Source organism: Petaurus breviceps, unplaced genomic scaffold (genome assembly GCF_028583685.1).
Source record: "Petaurus breviceps papuanus isolate PSGF00001 unplaced genomic scaffold, PetGlider_PUasm1.0 37, whole genome shotgun sequence".
Lineage (NCBI taxonomy): Eukaryota > Metazoa > Chordata > Mammalia > Diprotodontia > Petauridae > Petaurus > Petaurus breviceps.
In genome coordinates, this window is record NW_027186296.1 from 77,705,723 (window position 1) to 77,729,929 (window position 24,207).

Genomic DNA, 24,207 nt, shown 5'->3' on the forward strand with positions numbered 1-24,207 from the left:
TTGGTTCTGGGCTCAGATATTTAACACCCACACATAACTGGTTGTGTAACCTTGAGCACAAGTTACTTAATCCCGATTGCTTTAAAAAAAAAAAAGTGCTCTTTACTTCCATCTAGGGAGGTGAAAGGCTTAGTGCAGAATGAGATATCTTGTTTTGGACATAGCTAATGTGGAAATTTGTTCCACTTGACTGTATGTGTTTATAACAGGGATTTTCTTTTTCTTTCTTTCTCATTTGGGGAGGGAGAAGGGGAAGGGAGGAAAGGCAGATTTTTGATGATTAAAAAAATTGAATTAAAAAATTGTATTTCCCTCTATCCTGTCATTTTGTACTTTCCCCTCATTTTATCTTTGCAGAGCAAACTATTCTTGGTTGTAAGTTGCCCCCTTTTTTTTTGCCTTTTGGAATAATTTTTTCCTGCAGCTCCTCACTTTTTAACATTTTAGCTGCCAAGAGTGCTGTGTGGTCCTAACAGGCCCCTTTGTAGTTGAACTTTTTCTCTATGCTACTTGCAATAATTTTTCTTTGACTTGAAAGTTCTGGATTTTGGCTATCTCATTCCTTTTGAAGTTTCTTTTAGAAGGTGATTAGTGAACGCTTTTATTTTAGATTTTACATCTAGTTCTAATTGATATGACCAATTTTCACTTATGACTTCTTGAAGTAATGTCATATAGGTTTTTTTAAGTCATTGTTTTCAGATAGTCTGATAATTCTTACATTATTTCTCCTTAGCCATTTTTTTCCAGGTCAGTTGTTTTTCATGGAAGATACTAATAATTTTTTTTCTATTTTAAAAATCTTTTGATCTTATGCTAATATTTCTTATCTGCTATATCATTTGTATTTCTTTCAAGTACTCTTGTAGTTCTTATGGCCAAGCCATTTTTTTCTAAACCTCAGGTTGTGGCTGTTCTATAGTTATTTTCTTCAGGTTTTCCTCTTGGATGATTTTTCATCCATAATATTTTTAAAAACAGTATTCAATGTCTTCTTTTGTTTACTCTTCTTTCTAGACTTAGGTCTTTATTTGGGACTTAGTAACAGGACCAGCACTGCTCCCTCCAACCCTCTTGGGTTGAGTTGTCAGGCCCTGTTCATTTCTGACCTTGCTTTTCCGAGTTCCTGCATCTGTTTTCCACTTCCCATGGTGTATCTGAATTCAGAGGCTTGGCAGGCTTCTATATCCCTGGCAAACCAGAGTGTGGCTGTTGGCTGTCCCCGATCAGGGTACTGGGTGGTCTTTAGTTCCCGTTGATGTTTCCTTGGTCAGGTCACTATATGGTCTAATCCCTCTGAGTTCTCTCTGATTAGGGATTTGGGTAGTCTTTTGTCTCATCTGGAAGTCTTATACAAGTCGCTGGATGGGTGGTCCTTTGTCTTTCCTGGGTCTTCCTTGATGAAGGGGCAGTTTACTTGATCAGTGATGGGTAGTATTCTGTTGCCCTTTTGGATTTCCTCATTTAGGAATCTGGTGCTTCCATTCTCACCTCACACCCTTTTCCCTTGTCAGAGTGTTGTGTGAGTTTCTTTCCCCGTGGTTCAAGGGATTGGATATTTTTTAGGGTGTTAATGTGCTTCCTTATGTTTCTATCTGTTTATGTCTACTCAAGCTGACTTCTCTGGCAGGACTCCTAGTGTCCACAGCTTCTGGTGTGTTTTTATGCAGTCCTGGACTGGGTGAAGGATCATATTGATACTTCCCTTTGGATTTCTTGGTCATTGTCTAATCAGGTGCTCTTTTTATATCATTATTGGAGTAAAAGTAGGAGTTGGGTTCTTAAATGACCTACCACATGGTCCTTTTAACCTGAAGTACTGTCCCTATCTTTTGATCACTTATCTATTAGGGAATGGCAAAGATGGATTTTCTGTAAATTATTTTCCCCTCAATATTTTTTCTCTCCTTTGTGTATTGCACAGGAGAATCTTTACTATGTTTCCTTCAGAAGAGTTTTGTTTAGTACCCTCAAGCTGATGGGTTCATCAAATTGCAGGCTGCAGAGGGCACCTTGCTTCAGGGTGATTTCCTCAAACTGCATGCCTCAGAGACCCTCCTGGGTCTTCATGATTGATTGCCCTTAATATCTATAGTAAGAATATGACTTTTTTTCTGAAGGCTTCTTCACATAGGAAAGACTGAATCTATTTGTATGTCAAGTTCATGCTTTTTAAATATGCCAGTAGGTTAGCTGGACGGTGCAGTGGATAGAGTACTGGGCCTGTAGTCAGGAAGGCTCATTTCCCTAAGTTCAAATCCAGTTTCTGACACGTAGTAGCTGTGTGACCTTGGGCAAATCACTTAACCTGTTTGCCTCAGTTTCCTCATCTGTAAAATGAGCTGGAGGAGGAAGTGGCAGACCACTCCAGTATCTTTGCCAAGGGAACCCCAGATGGGGTCTTAAAAAGTCAGACATGACTGAAAAAAAAAAACCGAAATATCAACATGCCTTTTTTTCTAGGCCAGAACTTGACTGCTGCCATGGTGACTGCAAATGTTCATACCAGTGATATTTGTTTTGCACCAGCTTTTTGTCAAGCACCCTATGTGGTATCAAGGGTTTACAGGAACAAATACTGTTGATAGAGGGACTTGGGGATGGCGGGATGGGAGAGAGATGAGTGTACACAACTCAGGGTATGCAGGATGAGGTTCTCTGTGGTTCATAGTCACTAGGTATTAGTGACATTAGAAACTTACAAAAATAGCTCTAGATAAGAGATCGTTTGGTGTCTGGCTGAGAGGTTCCTGCTCTGTCTCCTTGGGTGCTATAGTAGGAAGTACTGTTGATGAGTTTTGAGTCAGAACTGGGCCTAAGGGAGGGGATTTATGATTCAGATGCCCACATCACTGGTATTGGTGGTCTGCTTCTGTTGTATTTGGATATAACTAGTGTTTTGTTTCCTTGGACAGGTGTCTACACTGCTCTAATGTCAGTAATTTGTGCAGCTTGTAGTGTAATCAGTTTTAGAATTTAAGGACCTAGATTCAGATCCCAGCTTCAGTGTTTCTAGCCTTTGTGACTTTGGGTAAAACCTCTCTGGGACTTAATTTTCCTAATTTGTAGCATGAGAAAATTGTACTAGGTAATCCCTTCTAGATCTAATGTTCTTTGTTTTGTACCTGTGATATCTCTGGGAAATTTCTATTGTATGAGACTCATATTCCCTGCCTAGAATTAGTGGTCCTCAGCTGCTGCCTTAGGACTGGTTTCTTTAGGAGAAAACAGAAGGGCTGCTTAACCCCTGGATAATTATGTTATAGAGCTTGGAGAGCCTTGTATCACTTGTATTAGTTGTATAACTTTACTTATGTATTTGGCATGGTTTGAAAGTCAGTCCTCAGTGAGCAAAATCAGGAAAATCTTGTACTAGAAAGGATTTAACAGGTTATCTGCCTTAAGATTGAACCACATATATCTATGTAAATGAGACTCGTTTCTAGTTGTTTTTTTTTTTTTAAGACCTTGAGATGGGGAGATTTCATAGCATCCCTTGACCACGTTCCATTTTCTTACTAGCCTTATCTGCTCATTTTTCCTTTTTCTCTAAACCTGACCTCCTGCCTGGGACCTAAATACCCATTCTTTTTTGGTCTTTCCTTAGTAAAGATGAAGAACCATCATACAGCAGGGAGGTTTGCTTTATCCCTTTGTGTCGTCCTCTGGTCAAATGAAGTTTAGCAGTAGGGCCGTTGAGAAGGAATAAATGAAGGGTAATCTTGGAGGTCTAGGCCAAACTAGCCCCCATCCAGGAAAACATATAAACCCAAATGACCTCATTTTGCTAGTGACTCTCTACCCTGCTCTTGAAAAGAAGGTTTTTTGATAATATTCCAGGTGAAGTTTTATGACTGCACTGGAGCCATTTCTAACCCCACCCCACCTTTAGGCTTTGGAAGTTTCATCAAACCAACCCTGTGGGTGGTAATCAAATGCAGGTGGATTCCATCTTCCCAGAGCCTTTCCTCCTACCTAATCAAGTGAGGGCTGGCCTGCCCATGATGCAGCATCCAGAGAAAGCATTGCAGCCTGCAGGCATATGGTGCACTGTCCTCTCCCCGGAATACTCACCCTGCCTCCCCCCAGTATATATAGTCACACATACCTAACCTTCTTCCTTAAGAATGACTGTCTTATTATCCCATTTCATCCAAGTGCACACATCATTGTGCAGTCTGAGGGGACTGTGTTTCTTCGAGTTTGTTTCCTTAGTCTTTGCAGTCAAAAATCATGTATTTTTCTTGGCCAAAGATGAAAGGATTAGGGTTTATGTTCTAATATATATTACAAAACTGCTTCTAATTAGTGATTTCTTGAGGGCACTCACCTAACTCTAGTGACCTCTCTCCTCTTGCTCAAATTCTAGTCTAAAATCCATCTTGCAGGACCCTGTAGTTTTCAAGTCCCTCCCTCTATTTCATTCCTTCTTCCTTCATAAGCCTCCTTCAAGTATGGCTAAATGTTCTTTTCTGGTGTCCTTTTTAGTTGCAAGTGTTCCAGATCTTCTCATTTGGGATGTCCATCACAGGCATCATAGCCCTATGCTGCAGTATTGAATAATAAGATCAGAGACACCGCAGCACCACCCACCTGCCCCTCATATTTGCTCAAGTGTCTCAAACCCCAGGTGTGTGTTTTCAAAATTGACTTGCCTCTCCAAATGTTTGATACCTGGGGGTTGGGGGGAACATACCAATGAAAAGCTCTTTTAAATGTGGAAAATTTGGGTAGTTAAGTGTATTGCCTTTTCAGAGCATCTGGATTATGTGGCCATTTACATGTAGCAGTCTGTCCTTTATTGAGCTTGAAGGGTTATCCTACCAGTTCATGAAATTTCCTTTCCAGCATATAAAGGTTGACAGGACTCAATGGTGCTCCTATTTAATAGTTAATAATATTAAGGTGCTCCTATTTAATAGTTAATAATACTAAGTTTCACACAGAGCTGGATTTGACAGACCCTAGAAGACTCTTCTTATCTTCAGGTCTTTCAGCCTTTTGAGGTATTGATGACAGAGAACAAAATGCTGAAAAAGTAAGGTTTTCAAGACTTGGTATTGGACATATCATCTCCTTGTAAGAATTCTCATCTCTGATCCCAGATTCCAGAAGCTTAACCAACAAGGGATTGTTGGCTGTCATCTTAGTTTGTGGTTTATGTTTGTATGTTAAGGAGTTTACATGTGTATAATCACCATGCATCATGTTTGTACAAGATATAATTGCTGAAAATTATATCATGAACACATTTTAACCCATCTCATAGCTGGCAGACTGAATATCTCTCTCAAATACTTGTTTTTGGAAGCTGCCTTTGCCCCAAGCGCAGTCTGATGCACAATGCTGTTCAGACCAGTTTTTTTTTTTTTTATGCATTGTACATCATTCCTGCTGTCAACTAATGTCCAGTTTCAGGAATTCTTTAAACTTCAGACCCTTAAGGATGTTTACTACCAGATTTTTTTCTATTGTTTTTCACTCTTTGCAGCATGTAAATGTTAATAGTTTACTTATTATACTGTCTAGGAGATGGAAAAAATGACAGCAAATTCTGTTATCCTTGAGTCACAGTGCCTGATGAAGATCATGAGCCTACCAGGGACTGTCATGAATATTATAGTACCTATATAATTATAAATATAATTACCTTATGGACCTCTTTAGGAATCACCAGATATTGAAGGTCAAAGCCCACAGCCAACTACCAATACTCAGCACCATTGTTTGAATGCTTACTATTTGTAGAGTTCTGTATTAGGCACTGTTGGGGATAGGTGGTAGAGTATGGCTGTAAAAAAAGAAAAGACAGTCACTGATTAGAAGAGTTTTATTAGTCCATCAGGGGAAACCACAGACATGTGAACATGTAGAAAATTATTTAATAAAGTAAGTAAAGTAAGCAATCAAATAGCTTGGGAAGTATGTTTAAAAAGGGAGATAAAAATACAGTGGGGTGAGTTGAGAAAGTTTCTAGGGATGGAGGGACAGATTATATTAAGGGTAAAAGATATTTTAATCATAAGACCTTGGTATAACTAATGCTGGCTAATTTAAGAATAATTTACTTTTTTTCTTCTAGGTTTACAGGAACAGATGGACCCAGTGGCTTTGGCTTCGAATTGACATTTCGACTAAAGAGAGAAACAGGAGAGTCAGCTCCGCCCACATGGCCAGCAGAGTTAATGCAGGGTTTGGCCAGATATGTGTTCCAGTCAGGTATGAGACTATAGGCAGCTGGCATCTTGTTTTCCTTTAGGCTAAGGGCCCAGTTGATCTTGGAAATGTACACACATATTTTGATGTCTGTCAAGTTCCATTTTCCTGTTTATTGGCTTAGTTTGGAGTATTATACCCCTTTCTATTTCTTAACATTCCTAGGACAGGGCTTCACTTGGGCCCTAGAAGAAAAGGTTTTATAGTGTGACCAACTTCATCGTTCCAGGATCCATGTTTGCAACCTGCCAACCAGGCTTTAGATTTGTGATAGACTGAAAGCCAAATTGATATAAAACTAAACAGTTTTCTCTTATCCTCTCCATTCCTGTGGTTAGAGTTTTCCCTTGCTGTCCCTGTTTGTTTGGGTTGCAATCATATATAGTTCTGCTTTCTACCTCTGGCTAGGCTTGAAAGATTTGACTAGGAGGGAAGGGGTTATTTGCTAAGCAGTAGGACACCATGGAAGATTTTTGAGCTGAAGAGTGATATCTTTTCTAAGGCTTGTTTTTGTACTTCACAAAAGGGATAAAACAAAAATGGATTGGGCCTTAGCCCTCAACATTGTATTTTTATGCAGTTTATTAAAGTATTTATAGCTTGTGAGTTAGCTTATGGGAGGGCAGGTAACTAATCAGGAAAGAGAGACTTTATACCAAGAACCCTGTTCTTTTTAAAAAATATATTTTGATGCCTTTTGTTTTTATTTATATCATTATCATCTCTTGGAAAAGATACTCTCCACCCATATTGAACCCTCCTTTATAACAAGAAAAATAGTTAAGCAAAAACATCTGGTACTGTGTCCACATTTGACAGTTTATATAATGGTTCTACCTTAGGAGTTACCTGTCTTTCTGACTGGAAGTATGCTTTCATTTGCTGTCCTTTGAGACCATTGTTGCTTTCTCGATTACTCAAGAATTCAGCTTCCTTCTAGTGACCTCTTAAAACATATTTTCTTTTTAATTATTAAGTTAACCTTCATCAACAAACTTAAATATTTTACTCTATGAAGGACAAAAAAGTATTGTGCATGAAACCATGAATTTTTATTACAGTAACTTTCTTAGCTTATATTTAACATGATGTTAACAAAATAACTGTGTCCTTTTCTGAATTTTTTTTGTTTTCTTCAGTGTATTTTTGTTTTATTGATTTCTTCTTTTTTTCCATCTCATTACCCACTTGCTTATTCCACCTTTCAGTAGAAGTTCTCATTTAAAAGTAATATAGTCAGGGGCGGCCAGGTAGCACAGCAAGTAAGAGCACTGGCTCCAGTGTCAGGATGACCTGGGGATTGAATCTGGGCTCTGACACTTAGCACCCACCCAGAAACACCTGGCCATGTAACCTTGAGCAAGTTACTTAACCCCAATTGCTTAGGGGTGGCCAGGTGGCTCAGCGAAGTAAGAGCACCGGCTTCAGTGTCAGGATGACCTGGGGATCAAATCTGGGTTCAGATACTTAGCACCACACCCAGAAATAACTGGCTGTGTAACCTTGAGCGAGTTACTTAACCCCAATTGCTTAAAAAAAAATAATATAGTCAAGGAAAACAATTCAGTATATCCTCAGTGGCTGACAATATATGTCTGATTCTGTATCTGTAGTCTATCACCTCTTTGCTAAGAAGAGGGCAGTATGTAATATAAATTATTCTGTTGGTTTTGCTCATTTTCACTTTGCATTAATTCATTGAATAGCTAACCAGGTTCTCTTTATCCAACATATTCATCATTTTTACAAGTTTTTTTACATTTTACATTAAAAAAAATTTTACATAATATTCCAGTTCTATAGTTTGTTCTCTATTCTCCATTTGATGGACACCTACCCTACTTTGTTTCTGAACAAAAATTGCTTATATAAATATTTTTGTGCATATTGGCCCTTTCCTTCTTTCTTTGATATTTTTGGAATATATGCCAACAGTGTTATTTCTAGGTCAAAAGGTATATACATAGTTCAGTGATTTGGGGGTACAGTTCCATAGTGCTTTCTAGAATGGTTAGATGAATTCATAGCTCCACCACAGAATCTAGTTAAAACCTCTTTGGGACTCTGAGGCTTCTGATTGGTGAGCATTCACCATACATAGCTGAAAACCAGACTTAACCATACTCCTCTCTGGCCATTTTCATGCCATGCCTTGTACTTTCCTTCTTGCTTTCTTATGCTAACTCTGAAATCAGCACTACCAAAACCACTATCTACTACTACTACTATATGTTTTATTTTTCCCCACTAGACTGTAAGGTCCTTGGTGACAGGGATTGTTTTGATTGCCTATATTTATATTTCTAGAACTTAGCATAGTGTCTTGTTCAAAGGAAGCCCTTAATGCATACTTCCATTCCATTCCATCTCCCTCATTCTACAGATGAGGAAACTGCAGATTGTACAAGAGCAACTGGATTTAAATTATGCCTTATCCCCTAGGCCACCTCACTGGCTTCAGTTCACACTATGCTACGAAAACCTCAGTAGCAACCCCACCATAATAATCCAGTTGTTCTTGGTCCCATCCTGAGAGTTAGTTATGTTTAATGTATAATTGTATATGTATAATAAATATAAATGTATAATGTATAATTACAAAGTAATGAGACTGATTCCATGAACCACATAGGAAAATCAAATTTATTACTATATAAAGTCACATCTGGCAGACTGCTGGTAAAAGGTAGAATGCAGAGTAGTAGGCAGTAAAGTGTTCAGAGCCCAGCCTTTGAATAGGGAGTGACAATGATCTAAAGTAAGAGGGGAAACTGACTTCTTAAACTTGCTAGACTCTCCATGATCCCTTTAGCTCTGTTCCCTTTGGTCTTTTATTAGGCTTCCTCCTTAATTGTGCTGAGAGTATTTTTTCCCTTGTCCTGGCCCGCCCCCACTATCTTACTTTTTAGTTAAGCAGTTTGTATCTTTCACCAAATCACTTGTTGAAAAATAGACATTTCTAATGTGGTATAGGGGGAAAGCAGTGGTCTAGGAGTGAAAAGATTTGGTGAATCCTAACTGTCACTAACTTATGTGATTTTAGGCAAGTCACTAAGCATCTCTGATTCTATTTCATCTATAAAATTGGATGTCATGAATATTATAGTGAATATGGGAGTCTTCCTTTGGGCTTTTACAATCCTTGGAATGCATGCTCAGCAGTAGAGCCCTTGGGTCAAACAGTATGGACATTTTATTTTTCTTTTCAACTTTTTTTTTTCTGAGTCACATGCATTTGTTGTCCCTTTTCTCCCACCACTGAAAAAAGAAGAAAAGCAAAATCCTTGTAACAAATATACAAGGTCAAGAAAAAAAATGCTTGCATATGCCATATCCAAAAATGTTTATCTCATCCTGCATGAGTCTATCACTTCTCTATCAGGAGGGGGATGGGATATTTCATTATTGGACCTCTGGAATCTTGGTTGGCCACTTGATCAGAGTTCTTAAGTCTTTCAAAATTATTTTTCTTTTAAAAAAACAATTAATTTTTAGTTTTCAGCATTCACTTCCATAAGATTTTGAGTTTCAAATTTTCTTCCTTTCTTTCTCCTTCCCCATCCCCAAGATAGCGTTCAGTCTGATATAGGCTCTACTTATACATTCATATATTCAATACAATATATTTTCACATTAGTCATGATGTAAAGAAGAATTAGAACTAATGAGAGGAACCACGAGAAAGAAGAAACAAAGCAAAACAACAGAAGAAAAGAAAAGGAGATTAAATAGTATGCTTCCTTCTGCATTCAGAATCCAAAGATCTTTCTCTTGATGTGAATAGTATTTTCCACCATGAGTCTTTTGGAGTTGTCTTAGATCTTTGCATTGATGAAAAGAGTTCTAAGTCCATCAGTCAGTCATCGCACAGTGTGGCTGTTACTGTGTACAGTGTTCTCCTGATTCTGCTTATTTCACTCCATATCAGTTCATATAAGTCTTTCCAGGTTTTTCGAAAGTTTGCCTGTTGATCATTTCTCATAGCACAATAGTATTCCATTGCATTCATATACCGCAACTTGTTCAGCCATTCCCCAATTAATGGGTACTTCCTCAATTTCCAGTTATTTGCCACCACAAAAAGAACTGCTATAAATATTTTTGTATATATAAGTCCTTTCCTATTTTTTTTAAATTATTTCTTTGGGATACAGACAAAATGGTGGTATTGCTGGGTCAAAGGGTATGTACAGTTTGACTTCCCTTTGGACATAGTTTGAAATTGCTCTCCAGAATGTTTGGATCAGTTCAAAACTCCACATGAACAATGCATTACCATGTGTACCAATTATCCCCCATCTCCAACATTTATCATTTTCTTGTATTGTCATGTTAGCCAATCTGATATCATGGTGTGATGTGGTACTTCAGAGTCATTTTGATTTGCATTCATTTCTCTAATCAATAGTGATTTGGAGCATTTTTTCACATGACTACAGATAGCATTAATTTCTTGCTCTGAAAACTTCCTGTTCCAAAATCATTTTTCTTAGCAATGTTGTTATATAAATTGTTTTGCTTAATTCACTCTGTATCACTTCAGATAAGTTTTCCCAGGTTTCCCCAAACACTCTCCTTTTTATTATTTCTTGTTGCCCAGAAATATTTCATTACATTCATAAACCACAGTTTGCTCAACAAATCTTGAATTGATGAACACCCCCTTCTTTGCTTCCAGTTCCTTGCCATTACAAAAAGAACTGCTATAAATATTTTTATACATATGAATTTTTTCCCTCTTTGGTGTGTAAGTCTAGTAATTATAATGGGGTCAGAGGTTATGGTGACTTTTTGAACATAGTTCCAAATTACTTTCCAGAATGGCCAGATCACTTCACAATTCTACCAGCTATGCATTAATATGCCTGTTTTCCTGAAGCCTTTGGACTTCATTTGTAATTTTTCTTTTTTGTCATCTTTGCCAGTTTGATGATTGTGAAGTAGGACCTCAGAATTGTTTTAACTTTAATTTCTCTAATGATTAGTAAGTTGGAGCATTTTTTCATATGGTTATTGACTGTATTCCATTTGAAAACCTCCTGTTCATATCCTTTGATCAATTAGGGAATGGCCCTAATTCTTACAAATTTGAAACATAGTAGAAATTATAATTTTATCAGAGAAACTTACCTCGTTTTTCCAGTTAACTGTTTCTGTCTAATTTTAATATCTTTGGTTTTGTTTGTATAAATATTGTCCTTTTTATCTTCTGTAAATCTCTCTATCTCTTGTTTGGTTATTCACACCTCTTCCTCTGCCTGTAGAACCAAAAAGTAACTTCATGTTCCTTTAATTTTTTTTATGTGACCTTTTATGGTTAAGTCACTATATTTGGTATGAGGTGTTAGTCTAAGCCTAATTTCTACCATACCGATTTCTAACTTTTTTTAGTAGTTTTTAGTAAATAATGAGATCTTTTTTAAATTTTTACTTATTTATTTAAATTAATTTGTTTCCTTTTAGTTTATAGGATTCAATTCCACAATTTCTTGAGTTTCACATTTTGTCCCCCTCCATCCCCTCCCCTCCATGGCAGCATATAGTCAAGTATTGGACCTGTAAAATAATGAGATCTTAATCTCACTAATTGTGGTCTTTTGGACACTAAGCTAATTTTTTTTGCTTTTGTATGTTGTATACCTAATTTAGTTAATGGATTAGACTCTTTATTTTTTTTCGCCATTAGCAAAAACATTTTTATGTTTTATTTACTCCTTTGTAGTAGAGATTGAGCTCTGGTACTGTTAAGCTCTTTTTCTTCCCACTTTCCATTTCATTTTTTCCCCCATTATTCCCTTTGAGATTCTTGCCTTTTTGTTCTTCCAAATGAATTTTTTTTCCCCAAGCTCTATAAAATAATGTTTTAGTAGCTTGATATGGCATTGAACAAGTAAATTTAGATGGTTTTGTCACTTTTACTATGTTGGTTTGACCTGCAGATAAACAATAATCCTCTAGTTATTTGGGTCTGTCTTTATTTCTGTAAAGAGTGTTTCATGGGGAGGCTAGGTAATGCAGTGAATAGAGCACCGGCCCTGGAGTCAGAAGGACCAGAGTTCAGATCCAGCCTCAGACACTTAACACAAAAACTAGCCGTGTGACCTTGAGCAAGTCACTTAATCCCAATTGCCCTCCAAAAAAGAAAAAAAAAGAAATACAATTCAATAATTTAAAAAAGAAAGAAAAAAAGTATTACATCGTTGTATTCACAGAATTCCTCTGTTAATGTCTCATAGTAGGTAGACTTAAAGTATTTTTTATATTATGTAGTTATTTAAAATGGAATTTGTCTTTCCACTTCCATTTTCTGTTGAGTTTTATTATTGCATACAGAAATACTGATTATTTATATCCTTGTAACATTGCTGGATTTGTTTCCTTTTTGTTTTAGTTTATTTTCTAAGATTTTTTAAATAAAACATGTCATCTAAAAAAGTGATAATTTTGTTTTCTCTTTACCTTAGGGGCATTTTAATTACTTTGTAAACATAATTCCAAATTACGGTCCAGATTGGGCTTATTCACAGTTCTACCAACAGTGAACTTGTGTTCCTATCTTTCTGCAGCCCTTCCAACTCTGTCTGTTCTCATTTTTATCATCCTTGTCAATTTGTTGAATGTGAGGTAAAACCCTGGAGCTAGTCTGACTTTCATTTCTGATTATTAGTGATTTGAAATAGTCTCTAATATGGTTATCAATAGAGTGCAACTTCTGAGAACTGTTTGTCCATATCTGTGGATTTGACCTCCCAAATGGCTCTCCATCCCCACACATGTTGGAACCAGACTCTCACTAGAGACACCTGATACAAAGACACCTTCTTAATAAAAATCTCCACTCATCTCTTAGCTGCATTCCTGTCCCATTTGTATAAAAGCTGCTCTACTTCATGCAGTTGAAATAATCTGTTTTACTACTTGTGATCACCTCTATTCCTTATTTGGTTAAGTATTTTCCCCCTCACCATGGCTATGAATGATTCCTGATCTGGTTCATGTCTAAATTATTTTATGATGTGACCTTTAATATAAAGGTCTCATATCTGTTTTTGAATTTATTGTATGTAATGCAAAGATGTTGGTCTAAAACTAATTTATGCCCAACTGCTTTCCAAAGTTTTCCCAGAAGTTCTAGTGATATAGAGAAACCTTTCCCAAGTTTTTTATTATCTTCCAACATTTATTGAATTCAGTTATTGAGTTTATTTGTTTCTGATTTTTCTTTATATTGTCTGTTCCCACTTATCTACTTTTCTTTTTTTTTTTTCTTAAAACAAATACCAAATAGTTTTTGATGATTATTGCATTGTGCTATAATTTCAGGGATAGAGTACTGGTCCTAGAGTCAGGAAAATTCATATTCCTAGGTTCAGAATATGGCCTCAGACATTAGCAGTGTGACCCTGGGCAAGTCATTTAACCCTGTTTGTCTCAGTTTCCTCATCTGTGAAACGACCATTTCAGTATTTTTGCCAAGAATATTCCAAATGGGATCACTAAGAGTTGGACATAACTGAAAACAACAACCATAATTTGAGGTCTAAATTTCTCTATTTCTCTTCCTAAATTTCTGCTATTTCTCCTTCATTCTTTCTTTGTTTTCCTTTTTTTTGGGGGGGGGGAAGACTGGGCAATTGGGATTAAGTGACTTGCCCAAGGTCACACGGCTAGTAAGTGTTAAGAGTTTGAGGCTAGATTTGAACTCAGGTCCTCCTGACTCCAGGACTGGTTCTTTATTCACTGTGCCACCTAGCCACCCCAGTTCCTTTAAAAAAAATATTTTCCTTGAGATTCTGGACCTTTTTTCCTTCTTTGTTTAGCTCTGTGAAGGACCTTTTTAGTAGTTTGATCACTATGGCAGTAAATTTGTAACTTAATTTAAGTAGCACTGGTTTGTTTTATTGCCACAGATTAATGTTGAGCAATGAATATCCCTCCAATTAAATACATTCTTTATTTTTTAAGTTTATTTATTTACTTTTAGTTTATAACATTCAGTTCCACAATCTCTTGAGTTTCAAATTTTCTCCCCCTCCCTGTTCTCCCCCCTCCCCTCATAGCGTCATGTAATCAAATATAGCTTCTACAAATGCCTTCATGTTGAACATTAGTCATGTTATAAAGAAGGATTATAATTAATGGGGTGGACAATGAGAAAGAAGGGACAAAACAAGACAAAACACAAATGAGAGAGAACAGTGTTTAAATCTGCAGACTCTGTAGTTCTTTCTCTGGATGTGGATATCCCTTTCCATCATGAGTCTTTTGTAGTTATCTTCTAACCTTGTATTGCTGAGAGGAGCCCAGTCTATTGAAGTTAGTCATCATTTGACCATGTACCAGGGCATAAAAACCTCACAATTCAGTGCAGAAGGGCAGAAATATTAAATGCATCCTTCTCAGATCATGATGCATTAAAAATTATATGTAATAAATGGCCATGGAAAGATAGACTAAAAACTAATTGGAAACTAAATAATTTAATCCTCAAGAATGAGTGGGTCAAAGAAGAAATTATAGAAATAATCAGTAACTTCATTTGATCAAGAGAGTGACAACAGTGAGACAATATACCAAAACTTGTGGGATGCAACAAAAGCAGCTCTTAGGGGAAGTTTTATATCTCTGAATGCATACATGAATAAAATAGAAAAAAATGGAGATCAGTAAATTGGGCATGCAACTGAAAAAAACAAGAAAAAGAACAAATTGAAAATCCCCAATTAAATACTAAATTGGAAATACTGAGAACCAAAGGAGAGATTAATAAAATTGAAATTAAGAAAGCTATTGAATTAATAAATAAAGCTAAGAGCTGATTTAATGAAAAAAAAAACAATAAAATTGATATACCTTTAGTCAACATGATTTAAAAAAAAGAAGAAAACCAAATCACAAGTATCAAAAATGAAAAGGATGAATCTACCTCCAATGAAAAGGAAATTAAATCATGAGAAATTATTTTACCCAATTGTATGCCTATCAATTTGACAATCTTAGTGCAATGGATGAATATTTACAAAAATGTAAGTTGCCTAGATTAACTGAAGAGGAGATAAAATACTTAACCCCATTTCAGAAAAAGAAACGGGGGGGGGGGCAGTTGTGGTTAAGTGACTTGCCCAAGGTCACACAGATAGTAAGTGTTAAGTGTCTAAGGCCGAATTTGAACTCAGGTTCTCCTGACTCCAGGGCTGGTGCTCTATTCACTGCACTACCTAGACTCCCTCAGAAAAAGAAATTGAACAAGCCATCAATGAACTCCCTAGGGAAAAAAATCTCCAGGGCCAGATGGATTTACTAGCAAATTCTATCAAACATGTAAGGAACAATTGATTCCAATGCTCTACAAACTGTTTGAGAAAATTGGAGAAGAAGGAGCCCTATCAAATTCTTTTTTATGGCACAAATATGTTACTGATACCTAAATTGGGAAGAGACAAAATGGAGAAAGAAAATTATAGACCAATTTCCCTTATGAATATAGATGCAAATATTTTAAATAAAATATTAGCAAAAAGACTACAGCAACTTATGATGACAATAATACACTTTGATTAGGTAAGGATTTCTTCCAGGAATGCAAGGGTGGTTCAATATTAGGAAGATTATCAGTATAATCAATCATATCAAAAATAAAACTGGTAGAAACCAAATGATTATCTCAGTAGATGCAGAAAAGGCTTTTGACAAAATACAACATCCCTTCCTATTAAAAGCACTAGAAAGTATAGGAATAAATGGAGTCTTCCTTAAAATAATAAGTAGCATCTATCTAAAACTATCAGCAAGTATTATATGTAATGGGGATAAGCTAGAAGCATTTCCAAGAAGATCAGGAATGAAACAAGGATGGATGTCCATTATCATCCCTCTTATCTGATTTGGTACTAGAAATGTTAACAGTAGCACTAAGAGAAGAAAAAGAAATGGAAGGAATCAGATTAGGCAAAGAAGAGACTAAGCTATCACTCTTTGCAGATGATATGATGATATACTTAGAGAATCAAGTAAAAAACTACTTGAGATAATAAATTTGGCAAAGTTGTAGGATATAAAATAAACCCACATAAATTCTTGGCATTCCTATATATTTCTAATGAAATCCAATAACAGGCAATAGAGAAATTCCATTTAAAGTTACTGTAGACATTATAAAATATTTGGGAATCTACCTGCCAAAACAAACCCAGGACCTATATGAACACAATTACAAAACACTTTTTACACAAATAAAGTTAGATCTAAATAATTTTTAAAAATCAGTTGCTCGTGGCTAGGTCGAGCTAATATAATAAAAATGACAATTTTACCTAAATTAATTTACGTGTTTAGTGCCATACCAATCAGTTTACCAAAAAATTGTTTTATAGGGCTAGAAAAAATAGTAACAAAATTCATCTGGAAGAACAAAAGGTCCAGGTCCAGAATATCAAGGTAATTAATGAAAAGAAATGCTAGGGAAGGTGGCCTAGCCATACCAGATTTTAATCTGTATTATAAAGGAGCAGTCATCAAAACTACTTGGTACTGGCTGAGGAATAGAGTAGTGGATCAGTGGAATAGATTAAGTACACGAGACACAGCAGTCAATGACTATAGTAATCTGCTATTTGATAAACCCAAAGACCCCAGTTCTAGGATAAGAACTCACTATTTGACAAAAACAGTTGGAAAAATTGGAAAACAGTATGGAAGAAACTGGGTATAGATCAATATCTCACACCATATACCAAAATCAAGTCTAAATAGGTACACGATCTAGGTATAAAGGCTGATACTTTAGGCAATCTGGGAGAGCAAGGAATAGTTTACCTGTCAGATTTATGGAGAAGGGAAGATTTTATGACCAAACAAGAGTTAGCATTATGAAATGCAAAATGGATAATTTTGATTACATTAAATTGAAAAGTTTTTGTACAAAATGTCAATGTAACCAAGATTAGGAGGGAAGTGGGAAATTGGGAAAGAATTTTTGCAACCAATGTTTCTGGTAAAGGCCTCATTTCTTTTTTTTGTTTGTTTGTTTCTTTGTTTGCTTTTTGGAGGGGGAGGGAGGTAGGGCAATTGGGGTTAAGTGACTTGCCCAAGGTCACATGGCTAGCTTTTTTTGTATTAAGTGTCTGAGGCCAAATTTGAACTCAGGTCTTCCTGACTCCAGGTCCAGTGCTGTATTCACTGCGCCACCTAACCGCCCCAGAAATGAAACTCATTTCTAAAATATACAGAGAATTGAGTCAAATCGATAAGAATACAAGTCATTCCCCAGTTGATAAATGGTCAAAGGATATGGACAGTTTTCAGAGGAAGAAATTAAAGATATTTATAAGCTTATGAAAAAATGCTCTAAATCACTTATTGATTAGAGAAATGCAAATCAAAACAACTCTGAGGTACCACATCTCATGTCAGATTGGCTAAGATGACAGGATGTGGAAAAATTGGAACACTAATGAATTGTTGGTGGAAAAAAAATGTATACCCTTTGACCCAGCAATATCACTTCTAGGTCTGTATCCCAAAGAAATCACAAAAGTGGGAAAAGGACCCATATGTTCAAAAATATTTATAGCAGTTCTATTTGTGGTGGCAAAGAATTGGAAATCAAGGCGATGTCCATCAATTGGGGAATGGCTAAACAAGTTGTGGTATATGAATGTAAATGAATACTGTTGTGCTATAAGAAATGAGGAGCAGACAGACTTCACATAAATTGGAGACATATAAACTGAGTGAGAACAGAACCAGTAGAACTTTGTACACAATTATAGACACATTGTATATGTGATGACTAACCTTCTTTATTTCTTTGAAGATTGTTTCATAATTGTATCATAATGTCTTCACTGTGCCTTGGTGGATTAATTCCCATATATTACTCATTTTATAGTTAATGTAATTGGTCTTTTCTGTTTCCTCAGGATTTTGTTGTTTCTATATATTTTTTCTGGATTTATTTTGTATCCTACTATTTTGCCAAACTGTATCACTTTCTTTGCTAATATTCTGGGGTTTTCTATGTAAACAGTCATCAACAAGTAGGGATAATTTTGTTTCCTCTTTGATTGTACTGATGTCCTTACTTTCTTTTTTCTTAATCTTATTGACATTGCAAGCATTTCTAGAAATAGTAGTAGAGAAAGGAAGTATACTTGTTTTACTCCTGTATTTATTGGAAAAACTTTTTCTCCTATTACAGATGATGCTTGCTTTGGTTTTAGATATATACTTTATGTCATATTAAAAATGGCCCTTTGTGCCTCAATGTAATGGCAAGCAAAGTAGTATTTTACTCCTTATTTCAGCTCATCAAGTGCCTTTGAGCCTCACCTTTGATTGTGTCAGGTCTTTGTTGGCAACAGTATACATTGTGTTGCCCTTAATAGGCCTAAGGGAGTTTGGAGACCTTTCCTACGATAAGCCTAAGGTCATCACATGGAGCCCATGGGGAGGGGAGCTTACCAAAAGAGTGGAAGAGGAAGGACTGAACAGGAAGGGTGGAACAGAAAGGAGCAGAGTAGATAAAAGCCCCAGCATGAGCTAGGACTAAGCAGGGTTAAGAGAGAGAATGTTTGTGATGTCGGCATTCTGTTGTTCTGTGTTGGTGTTACTTTGTCAGAAGCATTCTGTCTGTTGAATTGTGTTACTTTGTCAGACAAAAGCACTCTTTGATTTGTGTTAATTTCTCACACAGAAAACAAATTGAGATGATAGTGCCGGCAGTGTGTGTAAATATTTTTCTAGCCCTTGAGTTTTGTTTTCCTAGAAACAGAAACTGAAGAAGTTGGAGTGGAGCAGTCCCTGTGAACTGTATATATGGAATAGGAGCTGAGAGCTGCCTACCTGTGAATCCAGGCAACAGTCAGGGAATCCAGGCAAGAGTTGGGAACAAGGAAGGTGGAAGAGAAGCCATGAGGTTTGGAAGTCAGCCTCAATGAAAGGAGATAGGATGAAAGGAGACTTTACTTGGGTATTCAGTGCTGACTGATGATATTGTAACTTACTGTGACCTAGCGGTAGATGGTCTTTGAACTTTCCACTACCCCTTAAGGATGATTGGAAGCCAGCCTCCAGTCAAGATGAAAGAAGACTTTAGATGGGCACTTTATATTGATTGAGGAGATTGTGACTTACTGAATGATAATGTTTTATTTAAGACTACATGGCCACCTTAGTGATAAGTTATTATATTCTTGTGAATATTGTGTTTTAGTTTCTTGAATTTCAAGTTTTGCTTTAGTTTATTGCTGAATAAATAGAAAATTCACTATGCTATGTGATTAGATCCTTAGAGTTATTGATAGCAGTAGTCCTCAGGAGAGCTGCTTGTGATTGGCTTTATGCCTTGTTATAAAATTTTTAGCATAAATAAATGCCCTTTGTCAAAAGTATTTTTACATCTTTTGATATAAAGTTTTGATATATTTTTGTTTGTAAGATGATTATGTTAATTACTTTGCTAATGGCATTCCTGATGTAAATACAACTTTGTCATAGTGAAGAGGATTTTTTTTTACATATATTTGTAGTCTTTTTGTTAGGATTTTATATAAAATTTTTGAGTCAATAATTAGTGATTAACAAATATTTATTAAGATCCTACAGTATTCAAAACACTTTGGAGGCACTGGGGATATCAACACAAAAAAAAAGTTAGACCTTCCTTCAAAGAGATTACATTTTTCTTAGGGGATACAACATGTATACAAAGTAATTTGAGAAAGAAGAAAGCACTAATAGCTTGGTAGGGAAGAGAAAGGGTGGTAAGGACCTATTGAAAGTAGAACTTGAGCTGAGTTTTGAATGATATGTAAAGATTCTGAGAGGCAGAAGTATGGAGGGGATGCAGTGTAAGTACAGGGAACTAGTGAAATTGCCTGGGTACAGCTATGGAAAGGGAGATAGAATTAAGGAGCTTGTATTTTATCCTGAAGTCTGGGGGAGAGTTGGGAGGAGACAAAATATTGTTTTGTTTGGTTTTTAGCAGATTTTATTTATTATTTCAAGTAAACAAAATAAAAAATAGTTGTACACATTTGTCAACTCTGATTAACATTATTAAAATGGCATATTAGCTGCAGGGAAATGTAGAGAAAGGGCGGGTATTAAAATAGTAAAATAATTTTAAGGGTTTACAAAGGTTGTATCATTTACCAACAGTCCCACACATATTAGGACCTCATTTTAACTAGGTCTGTCTTTCTTTCCTGATTCAGTCCTGGTTTTATTGTCTTGTCTTTGTTAGGTAGTTCACTGGCTAATTTCCTACCAGCTATCTCACTGTCCAACTCCTATCATGGCTGACCAGCCTCATGTGAATCCTGCTAATCTCATTCACTTCATTTTTCAAGTTCTCCATTATTCCACTTTCATCAGCTAACTACCTTGCCATCCACCCCTGTCTTATGACTTGAATTAGCTTGTTATGTCTCCGCATTTTCAGACTGCTTTTCTGGGAAATGAGGGTGATAATTGTGAAAGAAGTAAAATTTTAGAGCATTTATTAATGTGCTTCTCTGATGATTTAGTTGGGTTTTCTCTGCCACAAATGTGGTCTTCTAGCATATCCAAATGGCTTGGGGGATACTTCTGCTACCACTAAATGATGGCCCTGTAGCATTTGTCAACGGGTTGTGGCACTACAAAGAAGCCACCTACATTGATTCAGCTTGCTGTTATAGAACTATAGTTCCTTGCTGCCCATTAGTCCCTGTTGAGCTTTTCTCTCCACAGTGTTCTCCAAAGACCCAGTGCTAGACTTTTTTTTTTTTACCTGTTTGATTGTTACCCACTAGTGTGACTTGCCTGATTTAATTTTCAGAAGTGATAAATATAATCACGGAACTAAGGGCAAGTAGCTTATATTTCTTTTTTTTTTTAAATTACATTGGTTTGTTTATTTACTTTTAGTTTGCAACATTCAGTTCCACAGTCCCTTGAGTTTCAAATTTTCTCCTTCTACCTCTCCTCCCCCCCTCCAATCGTGGTGGCATGAACTCGAATATAGAATCTACAGATATCTTCACATTAATCATTAGGCTGTAAAGAAGGATTATAATTGATGGAATGGTCAATGGGAAAGGGGAAACAAAAGAAGAAAAAGAAACACAGCAAGTAGTTTGTTTCAATCTGCATTCAGACTCCTCCTCTCTTTCTCTGGATGTGGTTATCTCTTTCAATCATGAGTCTTTTGGAGTTGTCTTATAACCTTACATTGCTGAGAGGAGCCCAGTCTATTGAAGTTAGTCGTCACACATATGTTGTGTCTGTGATTGTGTACAGATTTCTCCTGGTTTTGCTCTTCTCGTTCAGCATCAGTTTATATAAGTCTCTCCAGGTTATTTTCATGAAGTCCATCTGCTCCTCATTTCTTATAGTATTCCTTTACATTCACAACTTGTTCAGCCATTCCCCAACTGATGAGCATCCCCTTGATTTCCAATTCTTTGCCACCACAAAAAGAGTTGCTATGAATGTTTTTGTACATATGGGTCCTCCTCCCACTTCTCTGATCTCTTTGGGATATAACCCTAGAAGTGGTTTTGCAGGGTCAAAGGGTATGCACTTATTTATAGCCCTTTGGTGTTGTCCTAATAGCAAAGTCCCCTGTGTAGACTTAGAGGATATGGAATATATTTTCCTGAAACATCATAAGATAAGGAGAGAGGAAAGATAACGTAGTTCCCTAAAATAGATAAAAGAACAGTCAGTTCAGGAATCTCCAGTACCTAAACTGTTGGAGCTCTCATTCTATTAAAAGCAGAGTATTTGACAAATTTTTACCTTGCTTGGGTCAACTGTTTCATTTTTCAGAAGTTAGAGGCAGCAGTGAGGGAAAAGATTACCCTTGACTTAATTCTGTCCAACAAGGAAGAACTTGGTGGTTATAGGAAAGCAAGAGAAATAATGAGTAAAAATGTCCATGACATCCTAGAATCTGTGGTGGTAGCCAAGGAGGAGGAAAAATGGATAGTCAGATATGTCTTGTTTTAGGGTAGTAGATTTTTTTATATGATAGACATAGTCCCATGACCTGAGACTAAGGAAAAAATGGCTTAAGAGGAAAGGTGATTTCAAAAATGAAACTCTGGCAATTTAATTGTGAAATGGTGTTGTTGAAGAAGAAATTGGAGAGACATCTAAGGGAAAGCTACATAGAGAATTCAGCTTTAAAAATGTGTACAAAGACTGGAAACAGTGACATGTAGCCAAGAATAAATACAAAAGACTGCCACAAACCTGTCACAGTAGTTTCAGGAAGGCTAAATTCCAGAATGCGGGAAGGAATCTAAAAAAGAAAGTTAAGGGACAAGAAAATGGACTTTAATGTTATATTCTCAACAAGAAAGGAATCAATTTCTTAAAATAGAAGGTATAATATTAAGAGATTTTTAAAAATAGAACTTCTCAAGTTCTGTTTTTCTTCTGCCTTCTCTGTGAAGGTGTAAATGATCTTCATATTGGAAAGGGTACAACAAACAAAGAGGGAATTATTGATGGTTAGGATGTTGGTAAGGAGATAATAAGAAAACATCCATTGGCTTTAAACTATTTCACATGTCCTGGTCCAGAAAACTTGTGTCCCAGGGCACAGAAAGAATTTATTGGAAGTTATAACTGGACCACTGTTGGACATCTTTGAGAAATTATACTGATCAGGAAGAAGTACTAGCAGACTAGAGATTGGCATATGTCTTGAATTTCAAAAGGTAGGGAAAGGTAGATACTATAAAATATAGACTTGGGACCTTGATCCTTTGCAAAATTCTGTTAATTATGAAAAAGATGACTTATGAGAAAAATGTTGAGCACTAGGAGCTGACTTGGGGTCACTAATAAGTCATGCCAAACAAACAAGTCATACTTCATATTCTTCCTGTGAAGAAAGAAAAGGGAGGCATAATATTTGAACATCTAGAATATTGTATACTCTTTTGGGTAACACATATTAAGTGAGACAGTGATAAAAAGTATCCATAAGAGGGAGACTAGAGTGATGATGAGATGAAAAGGAGGTGATGTAAGGATCAGTTGAAGGAATTGGGAATCTTTAGCCTAGAGCAGAGTAGTGTCCGTTAGTTTCATTAGGAGGTGCTCATTTCCCAGCCTCAGGAGGCCTTGATCTGCCAGCCTCAGTAGATTCAGTAAGTATTTATTAAGTGCTTACTATGTTCCAGGTACTTCACTAAGTCCTGAGGATGCAGCAAAAAGCAAAAGACCCATCCCTGTTCTCAGGGAGTTCACATTCTAATTTGAGAGATATCATGGAAAACAACTATGCACAAACAAGATATATACAGGATAAATTGGAGCTAAGCAAAACAGAATAGTCTTGGGATTAGTTTGTTCTTTGTCTTGACATTATTGAGCCTTAACCCCAAATTCCTATTGATTTCACTTAAGTTTTTAGGAGAAGTGTGAACTCCCCGTCTATAAACTAAAATGAAGGATTTCAGTGCCTTCACTTTTGCAGTTAATTGGAAACCTCAGGATGTGTGTTGAGTTGAATTTAGAGTTTTTGGGCAAAAGGGAGTTGGACAAAAAAGCATTTCAAGGAATACTCTACTTAGTTTTAGAGCCTGTAGTTAATCAGACCGTTTGACATTGTCAAACAAGTTTGTCTATAGAGTGGATCATTAAAAGAAAAAAGGATTAGTCAACAGACTTTTGTCAACTAAGTTTCCACTATGTCCAGTGCATGGCACTGTGTTCTAGGTGAGCTAGAGATAAATAAGACTTTGTCCCTATTTTCCAGAAACTTTTAGTTTAATAAGAGGATAAGACATAACATATAAATATGATAATACAGATTAGAATATAATGCTTCCACTGAAATACTCTTCCCATATCTCATGGCATAGATTATAATAGCATCTATGTAGTACTTTAAGGTTTACACATATATCTGGATTGTTGAAGGCCGTGCCAGCAGTTCTGGCATGTTCCACAAGGATAGAAAAGTTTTCAGAACAGAAAGTGTGAGGACCAGTT

General features: G+C 36.3%; 1 protein-coding gene across 2 annotated transcripts in view; it reads left to right on the top strand.

Moving 5' to 3' along the window:
* Positions 1 to 24,207, top strand: part of SUFU (SUFU negative regulator of hedgehog signaling) — a 148,112-nt gene that overhangs the window by 36,245 nt on the left and 87,660 nt on the right. For both annotated transcript variants that reach the window (XM_069098845.1, XM_069098846.1), the window contains exon 3: positions 6,083 to 6,219. In XM_069098845.1, the coding sequence (XP_068954946.1) occupies positions 6,083 to 6,219 (137 nt within the window). The remainder of the gene's footprint in view (positions 1 to 6,082; positions 6,220 to 24,207) is intronic.